This window comes from Rhinopithecus roxellana, chromosome 6, assembly GCF_007565055.1.
Source record: "Rhinopithecus roxellana isolate Shanxi Qingling chromosome 6, ASM756505v1, whole genome shotgun sequence".
Lineage (NCBI taxonomy): Eukaryota > Metazoa > Chordata > Mammalia > Primates > Cercopithecidae > Rhinopithecus > Rhinopithecus roxellana.
In genome coordinates this window covers 85,595,681-85,608,221 of record NC_044554.1, presented here as the reverse complement: position 1 = coordinate 85,608,221, position 12,541 = coordinate 85,595,681, and the positions used below count along the sequence as shown (strand labels likewise).

The 12,541-nt window shown below is 36.0% G+C and overlaps 1 protein-coding gene across 1 annotated transcript in view; it reads left to right on the top strand.

The window, feature by feature from the left end:
* The first annotated feature begins 1,599 nt into the window (after positions 1-1,599).
* ZPBP (zona pellucida binding protein) overlaps positions 1,600-12,541 on the top strand; it is a 149,639-nt gene continuing 138,697 nt past the window's right edge. Inside the window, exons 1-2 of the mRNA XM_010357494.2 lie at positions 1,600-1,772; positions 5,335-5,415. Coding sequence (XP_010355796.1) covers positions 1,646-1,772; positions 5,335-5,415 — 208 coding nt within the window. The 5' untranslated portion in view covers positions 1,600-1,645. The remainder of the gene's footprint in view (positions 1,773-5,334; positions 5,416-12,541) is intronic.

The window sequence follows — 12,541 nt, the reverse complement described above, 5'->3', positions numbered from 1 at the left end:
AAGAGTCAGGCACATAATCATTAATCAGGCCAACTGTCAAGGGTGATATGCTTGGTATAATCAGAATGCCTATGCCCCACTGAAAGTCTTCACAATTTTGAGATATATTATTAAACAAGTGAGGAGATTAAATTAGGTGGCTAGACTGTCAGTCTTAAATCACTCATCCAGATCATAGTATATCAAGTGACAGTTTTTAGCCCACCCATGATCACTCATTTCTTCATATCAAAAGTGATAACTCATTTGTAATTAGGCATTCTATATTTAGTTGCTCAAACTTCATTCTTCAGTGTATTTGCACCAACTGCTTTATTTCTATCACAGCTCTGCTCCCATTAAGTAAATCCTTCCAGCAGCAGAAAAGTAGAGGCATGAGTCTCTTTCAATTTCTCTAAAACAAGTTCTGGCTATAAATGGCCTCTTAGGCTGTGTATGGGAAAAAAAAAATCCCCATAACTTTGTACTTAGAATGAATCCTTTACAAGAGACAGATTAACAAGAGAAAAACAGAAGTTCATTAATATATTTCATTTATATATGAGGAACACCCAGAGAATGAGTAGTTCTCAAAGAAGCATCTTGGAATTCCAGCTTGTACAGCATCTTCAACAAAGATTAGGAAAATTTTAGAGATGTGACAAAGGAAAACGACTATGAGTCTCTATAGGCAGTAACTTGGGCTAAGCAAACAAATAGCAGACAAAAGATGGTTTAAAAAAAAGCTAATATTAATTCTTCTGGTATCATTTCAAGGCTAATGAGGGTCTGAAGCTGTCTTCAGTGGTTAACCTTTGTTTTCTCTGTTAAAGGAGCAGGGCAGGATACCTCTTTGTCTTTCTAAATCTATGTCTTGCTTCTAGGTAAAAAGAGGGAAGGTGGACATCTCTCCTGCATCCGCTGGTTCTTGTCTTCAGGGCAGCAATCCTTCATATTTGAGAAGGTATATTCTGGTCTCCCACACAGGATAGATGGTTTTGTATGTTTTGCTGAATTTAGGTGATACTATAAGATGATTTTCCAGTCTATTTTAGAAAGTAAACTTCATCTATGGTTGTTTCCTCTGTCCTTCCATCAAGCTTCTTTCTGAGGCTGAAGGCCTTACTTACCTTTAATTCCCACTGTGTATTGCATTTATCTCCCAATTAAGTTCCACACATCCATAAAATACTAGCTGCTGACATTACTAGATCAAAGCAATCCACTGAGGGCTCTACACGTCTTAACTCATGCATTCTCACTATCTGTTGTTCGAAACTTGGTCCCACATCTACCACCTGGCTTACAAAAAGGGCCTTCCCTCTGATCACAAACCCTTTGCAAAGGTAAAAGCACTGGCTTTGGGGTCCAACGATTCTCTCTCAGCTCTAGGATCTTGGACAAATCACTTATGTTCTTGAGGATGCCCTGCGTGACGGTGTTGTCCTGAAGGCCTGGGGGCCGCACAGCAAAGCAGGCGAGTGCAGGCCCCACTAGCTATGTGGAGACACAGGCGGACCCCCAGTCTACCATCCCGGCGGAAGCGGGAGCACGTCCATCAGGTCCGTCGTTCCGGTCCTCCGCCCGCCAACTTCCGGCTGCAGGTGGAGGCGCGTTGCCTAACGACCTTCCGCGCGGACGGTGGGCAGGCGACGGCGGCGTGTGGATGGAGGCCTTGGCCCTCGGCCCGGCGCGGCGGGGCAGGCGGCGGACCCGGGCCGCCGGCTCCCTGCTCTCTCGGGCCGCCATCCTCCTCTTTATCTCCGCCTTCCTCGTGCGGGTGCCCTCATCAGGTGAGGGTCCGCGCCGCCGGGCCAGCTCCGCAGGGACAACCGCAGCTTCCCCCACTCTTCGAATTGCCTTTTCTTGTGTCACGTGCATCCCTGTTATATAGACACCTTGCTCACTAATACGTGACAAGAAAGGTTTGTTTTTTTATAGAAGTCGCACTCTGTATTTGCATAGAGGAGTGAATGACAGGAAATTAAGGTATAGATAGATCACCCACAGTTGAAGTTTTAAAATTAAATTGCTTTGTTAAGAAACTCCTTGATTCAGTCCATGGGTCATCTGCCAGGTTTGCATTTCAGTGTGTGAACTCTGTAATGATGTGCTCAGTGTTTTTCAAAGTGAATAGGCAACGTGCTGCTTTGAAATTATCCGTGATGGTGGAGCGCCATCTATTGGTTTTAGCTGTAAAATATAGGAAATAATGCGATTTTAAATTTTTGACCTCTAAAGAATTGAAGTACTTTTCTATACTATTTTAAAAATACACTGAAGGCCGGGCGTGGTCGCTCACGCCTGTAATCCCAGCACTTTGGGAGGCCGATTCGGGCGGATCACAAGGTCAGAAGATCGAGACCATCCTGGCTAACATGGTGAAACCCCGCCTCTACTAAAAATACAAAAATAATTAGCCGGCGCCGTGGTGGGCTCCTGTAGTCCCAGCTACACGGGAGGCTGAGGCAGGAGAATGGCGTGAACCCGGGAGGCGGAGCTTGCAGTGAGCTGAGATCCAGCCACTGCACTCCAGCCTGGGAGACAGAGCGAGACTCTGTCTCAAAAAACAAACAAACAAACAAACAAAAAATACATTTAAGATACTGATGAACAAACACTGAGGAAGGAAGTGAAAGTTTAATTGAACTGTTCTTTAACTAGAAAGGTTTGGGCTGCATTATTTCGTGTTGAAATTCTAGACTCATAAAACAAAATATACCCCAGAATTGAAAAAATCACAGATTTGCTTCATATGAAAAAAGTTGTTCAAATAAGGAATAATGAGAAAAAGAAGTCCTCCAAGAATATAAATGTAAAGGAATGTGGAGGTAGGCAGGGGATGGGGGAGGAGAAAGTAAGTAAATGGAGTGAATAGAGATTTAAAAATCTAAGTCCAGGCATCAGGAATCCAAAGATGATGATTCTATAAGTATATGAATAACTGATAGCCATCAATTGCCATGTAGGAGAAAGAAACTTCTTGGATATGGTTCATGGTCGTGTATTAGGTGTGAAAGGGTTTTTATTTTAAAATTTTACCTGGTGATCTTTTGATGAAATAATGAGATTAGACCTTTGAGGTATAAGAAATAGAATAAGCAGTTAGTATCTTATAAGTGATGAATAGTGACGCCTCTTATATACCTTTTTACAGTTTTTACAGTATTCTCATTTTCTACAGTAACTGTAAGGATGGAATTATTATTAGTCCCATTTTGCATATGAGAAAACTGAAACTCCTAGAGTCAAAAGTGATTTTCCTAAAACCAGTATATGGCAGAATTAGGATTTAAACTCAAGTCCTTTGGCTTTGATACCACATCCTTTTCTTTGCACTTTGCTATTCCTGTCTGCTAAAGGCTATTTGGGTATAATGCTTTATTGCATTTTTATACTGCCCCTCACATTATTATGCCCATCACATTTGCTCATTTAACAATGAAGACTATCAGAATATGTTTCACAATTGTTATTTAATATTTACAGTCTGCAAGGTATAGTGTTTGATACTGATATTTGATAAGTTAACATAAACATTGATCCCACTATCAGTGGAGCTTATAATCTAATAAGGAGAATGATATGTGTGCATCAAGAACTGTAGTACAATGTAAGCCAGTGTCTACAAGAGTTTTTCTGATGTTATCTTCTAGAATTTTTATAGTTTCAGGTCCTAGATTTAAGTCCTTAATTCATCTTGAGTTGATTTTTATATAAGGTGAGAGATGAGGATCCAGTGTCATTCTTCTGCATGTGGCTTTTCAATTATCCCAGCACCATTTAGGCAAAGATTTCGTGACCAAGAACCCAAAAGCAAATGCAACAAAAACAATGACAAAAATGCCAGACTTAATTAAACTAAAGAGCTTTTGCACAGCAAAAGACACAGTCAGCCGAGTAAACAGACAACCCAGAGAATGGGAGAAAACCTTCACAATCTATACATCTGACAAAGGACTAATATCTAGAATCTATATCTAGAATCTACAAGGAAACTCAAACAAATTAGCAAGAAAAAACCGCCAACAATCCCATCAAAAAGTGGGCTAAAGACTTGAGTAGGCAATTCTCAAAAGAAGTTATACAAATGGCCAAAAAACATATGAAAAAATGCCCAACATCACTAGTTATCAGAGAAATGCAAATGAAAACCACAGTATGATACCACCTTACTCTCACAAGAATGGCCATAAACAAAAAATAAAAATTAATAGATGTTGGTGTGGATGCGGTGAAAAGGGAGCACTTCTGCACTGCTGGTGGGAATGTAAACTAGTACAACCATTGTGGAAAATTGTGGAGATTCCCTAAAGAACACATTGGAACTCCCGAATGTAGAACTACCATTGGATTCAGTAGTCCAACTACTGGGTGTCTACTTGGAGGAAAAGAAGTCATTATATGAAAAAGATACTTGCACACACATGTTTATAGCAGCACAATTCACAATTGCAGAATCATGGAACCAGCCCAAATGCCCATCAGTTAACGAGTGGATAAAGAAACTGTGGTGTATGGTATATATATAAATATGTGTGTGTGGGGGGGGCATATATATATACACACATAAATGTGTGTGTATATGTATATATATAGGTATATAGAATACTACTTAGCTATAAAAAAGGAATGAATTAATGGCACTTGCAGCAACTTAGATGGGGTTGGAGACTATTATTATAAGTGAAGTAACTCAGGAATGGAAAAACAAAACATTATATGTTCTCATTTATCAGTGGGAGTTAAGCTATGAGGATGCAAAGGCATAAGAATGATACAATGGTCTTTGGGGACTCAGGGGTGGGAGAAACGGTGGGAAGGGGGTGAGGGATAAAAGGCTACAAATTGGGTTTAGTGTTTGTTATGTGATGGGTGCACCAAAATCTGAAAACCCTTACTAAAGAATTTATGGAGCCAAATACCACCTGTTCCTCCAAAACTTATGAAAATTAAAAACAAAGAACTATAGTACAGTGTAGAATGAGTGTTATTAAAAAGGTGCTGGTGATGTACTGTGGCAGGTAAGAAGTGCTAAGGACAAACAAGGTTTGAAGGAGAAGGGACTTGTGATTTGCGTCTTGAATTGTGGGAGATGTGAGCTTCTAATAATGAAGAGAGTATTCTAAATGGATTTAGAAAAAATCAGAGGTGAGATATAATATGGAGAAGCAGTAGGTAGATTAAATTTATCAGATCATCTGAGGGGGAATAGAGTTGGACCAGTGATATCAACTGTCAGAGGAGATTGAATTATGGCTCTTCCCCTCAACCAATACCAAAGATACTGTAATACTATACTTGAATATTTTAGAATATCTAATGAGACAAATTGTTGATCTTTTTTTTTGATAGTTGGACACTTGGTTCGATTACCAAGAGGTTTTCGTTTGACCAAAGATTCAGTGAAAATAGTGGGATCGACAAGTTTTCCAGGTATTCATGAATATATTTTCACTAATTTTTAAATAAGTTATTAGCATTTGTTTAAATTTTATCAACCTTGTCCAAAAGGCTAATGCTCTTCAGTTATCCTAGTCTCCTAAGGCCCTTTTCTTTCTAGAGAAGTGGATTAAAGTTGTTTGCATATGGGTAGACTCATCCAGTTCTAATACTGTATGCTATGACTGCATAAGTGTACAAAGAATAATTATTTCTAAAAGTTATCTAAAGTTGCCTGTAGTGGATTTTTATTATATAATAATTAGCTATAATATTAAATGTATGTAGTGCAAATATGGTAATACAAATCATACATATTTTGGATTCAAAGATTTGCAATAGTCACATGAAGTGTAGCAACTACAGCTTGTTTTGGTGTTTTTTAAGTTGTAGCAAATTTGCATGCCATAAAATTCTTTAAAGTGCACAGTTCAGTTGTTTTTAGTGTATTGACAAGACTGGACAACTGTTACCCCTATCTAATTTTACAACATTTTCATCACCCCCAAAAGAAAGACCTAATCCATTATGCAATCATTCTTCAGCCCTGGAAAGTACTTATCTACTTTCTGTCTCTATAGTTTTGCCTGTTCTGAAAATTTCATATAAATGGAGTCATACACTGTGTGCCCTTTTGTGTCTGTCTTTCACTTAGTGTAATGTTTTTGAGGTTCAGCCACGTTATAGAGTGCATAAATACTTCATTCCTTTTTAGGGTGAAATAATACTCACTTCTCTACCTAGCAGTACATATGGGACATATGGTAACTCTATGTTTAATATTTTGAGGAGCTGCCAAACTATTTTTTAAAGAGCCTAAGCTATTTTACTTTCACACGAGCAATGTATGAGAGTTCACATTTTCCAATATCCTAAACATTGTTATTGTCCATCTTCTTTTTTAATAGCTATCGTAGTATGTGTAAACTGGTATCATTGTGGTTTTGATTTGCATTTCCCTAATGACTAATGGTGTTGTAACTCTTCATGTGTTTTGTGGCTATATGGATACGTCATTTTCAGAATACCTATTCAAGTCCTTTGCCCATTTTTAAATTGGGTGGTTTTCTTTTTGTTGTTGAATTGTAGAGTTCTTTATATATTCTATATATTGGATATATGATTTGCAAATATTTTCCCCAGTTGGTGGATTGTGTTTTCACTTTCTTAATGTTTTCTTTGAAGCATATGTTTTAAACTTTGATAAAGAAGTCTCATTTCTATATTTTATATGGTGCTGGTGCTTCAGGTATCATATCTAAGAAATTATTGCTTAATCAGTGGTTACAAAGTGTTATTCCTATATTTCTTTATAAGAATGTTGTAGTTTTAACTCTGACATTTAGGCCTCTGATCTATTTTGAGTTAATTTTTGTGTATGGTGCAAGGTAGAAGTCATACTCATTCTTTAGCACATGGCTCTCCAGTTGTTTTATCACCATTTGTTGAAGAGATTATTCTTTTTCTTTTGAATTGGCTTGGCACTTGTATTGAAAAGCAATTGGCCCCAGATGTATGGGTTTATTTTTGGACTATGCAATTGATTTATATATCTGTTCTTATGCTGATACTTTGCTATCTTGATTATTGTTGCTTATAATAAGTTTTGAAATCATTAAGTGTGAATCCTTCAAATTTGTTCTTTTTGAGATTGCTTTGTCTTCCCTGGGTCCCTTGCAATTCCGTATTCTAGAATCAGCTTGTCAATTTCTGCAAAAAAGTCTATTGAGATTTTAACAGAGATTTCATTGAATCTGTAGATCAATTTTAGGAGTATTGTCACCTTAACAATATTAAGTCTTCTTATCTATGAAATTGGGGTGTCTTTCCATTATTTCAATTTATTTAGATCTTTAGTTTCCCTGAATTATATTTTATAGTTTTCAGTGTGCAAGTGTTACATTTCTTCTGTTAAATTTACCCCTAAATATTTTATTATTTTCAATGCTATTGTAAATGAATGGTTTTATTCAGTTGGTTTTTGGATTGGTCATTGCTAGCATATAGAAACACAATTGATATTTTCATACTGATGTTATGTAAAACTGGTATCAGTTTTCACCATTAAGTATGATGTTAGCTGTGAGTTTTTTGTAACCCTTTATCGGGGTTACGGAGTTCCCTTCAATTCTTAGTTTGTTCTTTTATTGTGAAAGGGGTTGAATTTTGCTAAATGCTTTTTCTCCATGTATAGCAACGATAATGTGTGTTTTATTCTTTATCCTGTTAATATGATGCATCACATTGATTTTCGTAGTTTGAACTTGCTTTGCATTCCTGGGATAAATTCCACTTGATTATGATGTATAATCCTTTCTTATGTTGCTGGATTTGGTTGCTAGTGTTTTCAGGATTTTTATGGCTATGTTCATAAGGAAAATTGGTCTGTAAATTTCTTGTGATGCCTTTGATTTTGGTTTTAAGGTAATACTGGCTTCATAGAACAAGTTGGTATGTAATTACCTCCTCTTCTGTCTTTTGGAAGAGTTTGTGAAGGATTGTTGTTAATTCTGTTAATTGTTTGGTAGAATTCACCAGTGAATTCATTTGGTGCTGAATTTTTCTTTGTGGGAGGTTTTTGATTACCAGTTTAATCACTCATTTTAGGCCTATTCAGACTTTCTATTTCATTATGACTTTTTTTATGAGAAACTATTAATCAAAGCTTACTTGTGTGAGATGAGTTGCTTCTCTCTTGCTACTTTCAAGATTATCTCCTTGTTTATGGATTTTGACAGTTTGATTTTGATGTGTCTGACTATGGATTTCCTTTAAGTTTAACATAATTGGAGTTAATTGAATTCTTGAATATGTGGATTCATGTTTTCAATCAAATTTGGGATGTTTTGTCATTATTAAAAAAATTCTTTTTCTCTCTCTCCCCTCTTTCGGGACTCTGATTATGCATACATTGATATGCTTAATGCTTTTTCAAAGGTCTCTTGAGTTACTGATGTTTATTCTTTTTTTCTTCTTTTTCTCAGATTGGATAATACCACTTGACCTATCCTCAAGTTTGCTGATTCTTCTGCCTTCTCAATTTGCTATTGATTCCTTCTAGTTAATTTACCATTTCAGTTATTGTACTTTTTAATCTGCAGTTTATTAAAAATAATTTTTGTATCTTTGTTTATATTTTCTATTTGGAATATCACACATTCTTTATTACTTTAGACATGGTTTTCTTTGATCATATGTGAAATATCTAACTTAAAATCTTTATCCAGTAAGTCCAACATTTGGTCTTTCTCCAATAATTGGCCTTCCTTGGAGTCTGTTTCAGTAGGCTACCTTTTTTATGCACATAGCCGTATTTTCTTGGTTTTCTGCATGTCTCGTATTTTTAGTTGAAAACTTGACATTTACAATAATATAGCAACACTGGAAATAAGATTCTTTCTACTTCCCAGAGTGTGATGTTGCTGCTGTTTGCTGATATCACGTATTTGTTCAGTGAGTTTCTGAACTAATTGTGTAAGTTTTGTATTCTTTATCACATAGCCACTGAAATCTCTGCTTAATTAACTTAGTTAGGCTAATGATTGGACAGAGTTTTTATTAAACATCTTGAACCAGTTAGTCTCCTAGTCTTTGCTCAGGGTGTCTTTGTGCATGTTGTGACATGCTTTTCAGATAGTTGGCAACTCTACCTTATCATTCACTTTAGGCTGTGCAGAACCTCAATTTCAGCCAAAGGAGAGAACTTAAGGCCTCTTCATCTTTACTGAGTATACAGATTGTCCTGGGCATGTACACTGTCCTTTGCATGAATATGTCCTGCTATTTTTTCAGGAATATTCAGAACAATTCAAAGTTCCTGTGGACATGACATTCCCCAGCTTTTCCTCTTAAGGGTTTTGGTTAGCCTATTGCTTTCCCCAATTGTTGCTCACTATATCAGGCAGTTACAAAGTTAAATGAGGGCCTCTACTTGTTTTTAATGAATTCTTTTGGGGAAAAGGCTTTTTGCAGTAGGTGAAGTCCAAGTCAGGTCAAGCACGGACAGCCTTTAACGTGAGATCTTCAAGGATGTTGACTCACAGGTCACATACTGATAGTACTCTGGGAAGGAGGCTTTGAAGGCATTCTAACCATGCCTGCCCCTTCCATTGGCTGCCAGGCTGCTGGTTCTCACTGGGATTGTAAACTGTTGGTTGTCATGACTCCTTATTGCGGAGCTGGGAAAGGAGGCATGGTAATCAGGCACGTTAAAATGCTACAAGCTCACTGTTTCTACCGATTGTAATTAGTTCCTTAGGGATGCTGGAACAAAAGAACCATAGACAGGGTGGCTTAAACAACAGAAATTATTGTCTTACAGTTGTAGAGGCTAGAAATCAAAAATCAAAGTGTTGACAGAGTTGGTTTCTTCTGGAGACTTTGAAGAAAGAATCTGTTCCAGATATTTGTCTTTGGCTTTTAGATTACCATCTTTTCCCTATCACTCTGTATCCTCTTCCCTCTGTATTTTCTGTTTCCAAATTTCCCCTTTTAATAAGGGGATCAGTCATATTGGATTTGGACCCAGCCTGATGACTTCATTTTAACCTGTCTTCCTCAGTAAAGACTATTTCTAAATAAGTTTATATCCTGAAGTACTGGAGATTAGGACTTCAACATATTAATAAGAGAGAGGACACAATCAACCCATAAATCAGATCCAGTTGTTTTTCTTGAATAAATGTTTTCTGGATTGCTATATTTGATTAATTTTGAGTTTGAGTTCTGGAAATATTTATTCTGATAATTTCTACATTTTTCCTCTTTACTTTTATGAAGGAGATAATTTTTGGAGTTCCTTATTCTGCCATTTTTATTCATCTCCCCAATGACAACTTTTAAAGCTGAATTATAAAATGTTATCTGGGTAACTAATTTCCCTTTTATTTTCTTTTATTGTATAATATTAAATTTATTCTTAAAATAGATTACCATTCCAATTCACTAGGTAGTTCTTATATCTCTGAGTAGATTATTATATGATATTTCATTGGTTTTGGCCCATAATTTGGACTGCGTGATTTTTTGTGCCTTCCGTTTCTTCTGTCATGTAAGATCTTGGCATCTGTCTGTGTTGGCCACTTTTCAGATTTGTGACCATCTTTTTAACTCGTTCACCTTTTGTATACTCTTTTCAGGTCAGTTAGTTTTCCATTTTCATTAACTCATGTATTAATTCACTGAGCCTCTATTTATATTTTGTTGTACTTTTAGTTTATACTATTTTTTTGGTGTATATAATAAATGCCATTTTGTATTTTTTTTGGTACCTGTTCAGAAGTTTTCTGGGATTGTATTATCCAGGAGAAAAGGTTTTAGCATCATAGGACCTGAGCATTCTCAATCTCACTGACATTGTTCTTCAAAAAGGCTGCACCAGTTCACACTTCCTTCAGTGGTACTTGAGGGGGTCCCATTTTCCCACATCCTTATCAGCACAAAATTTTACCCAACTTTTTCCACATTTGCTAAGCTGAAGATTATGTTGCCTCTGTGCATTCTTTTCTTTGTTGTTTTCAAAGGAGTTCTTTTTCATATTGTTTATATTCCAGTTATAAATACGTTATTAACTTTGTGGCAAATATCCTCTCCCTACAGTCAAATTTGTTAACTTTGCCTATGTTATACAGGATCAAACAGAAATTGTTACCATTTAAGAAGTTGAGTTCAGTAGTTTTATATTTGTGCTTTTTGCATTAAAATAATTTTCTATAACTGGTTCAGACAAAAAGGTATTATTTGCTTTAAATAATGACTTGCCTTCAGGAATTCAGTGTACCTGGAATTTATTTTTATATACGGTAAGAGGTATAAATGTAAGTTTACCTTTGCATATATTTTGAGATAACTTTTAGCTATAATTTATTGATAATCTATATTTTCTCCAGTGATTTTAGGTACCACGTCTACCACATATATATCAGTTATTTATACCAATTTGATTTTTTCCCCTAGACCCATTATTTGTTCCTACACCAGGCCTCTCTTTTTTTATTTAGTGTAAATGTTAATATATCTCAGTAACTCTTATTGCTAGTCCCTCCTCTTTGCTTTTCTGTTATAGAATTGTTTCAGATATTTATGAAGCTTTAATCTTCCTAATGGATTTTAGAATCAGTATTGAAGAGCTTCTTAAATAATTTCTTCTGGGATTTTGCTTATGTGTTGATAAATACATTTGGGAATAAATTGACATCTTTAAAGTTATGTTTATACAATCATGATTATGGCATTGTGGTCTAATTTTATGTCTTTTGCTAGAGTCTAAAGATGTTCCCCACAGAGGTCTTGTTTGATTATAGAGGGACTTTTGTTTATTGTACTCTAAATATTATCTTCTTTCCTGCAAAATGGTTTAATGCATTATTGTTGATGTAGAGGAATATTATTTGTTTTTGTATGTTGATCTTGCATTGGGAAACTCTTCTGGATTCATGTATATTTGCTGTGAAATAGGTACAGGGATTAGTGGGGGCGAGAGGAAGGGTACAGTCATGGTATGAGGTACTGTCAAGCCAAAGCACAAAGGATATACTTATGCTGATTTTCCAAAGATGAGGAGGAACTTACACCAATAAATCACAAAAGAATGATGCTGTGTGCTGCTATGGCATGGTTAGGACAGAGGGTGTGAAAAGAGGTATACTGAGATATATGCAAAAGACAGATCATGGAGAGTGGTGCCAGTAAATCAGGCTGAGGAGTGAAAATTTATGGGGTAAGCATTTATTAAAGAAGTTATTAAAGAAGTTAGACACTCTATTAATGCAAGCATTTCATTAAAGTATTCAAAAAGAAAAAAAATCACCTCAATCAACATAGAAAAAACATTTCTTAAAATTCAGTGCTGATTTATGTTTATGATAAAAACAAATAACCAAGAACAGAGGGGAACTTTCTTAACCTGTGGAAGGGTATGTACCTAAAAGTACATTCAATAAACATCATGCTTTATGGTAAAACTTTAGAGGAAGTCTCTTAAAAGTCAAAGAGAATTTTGATTCTCTTTATTTTACTGGATCACAAAAATCTTTGTATACAGTGTGTCAATGAAGAGTTGCCATGCAGTGTCTAAAGGGTTGTTGGAACCTTTCCTAAAAGTTTACTTATGAGTAAACTT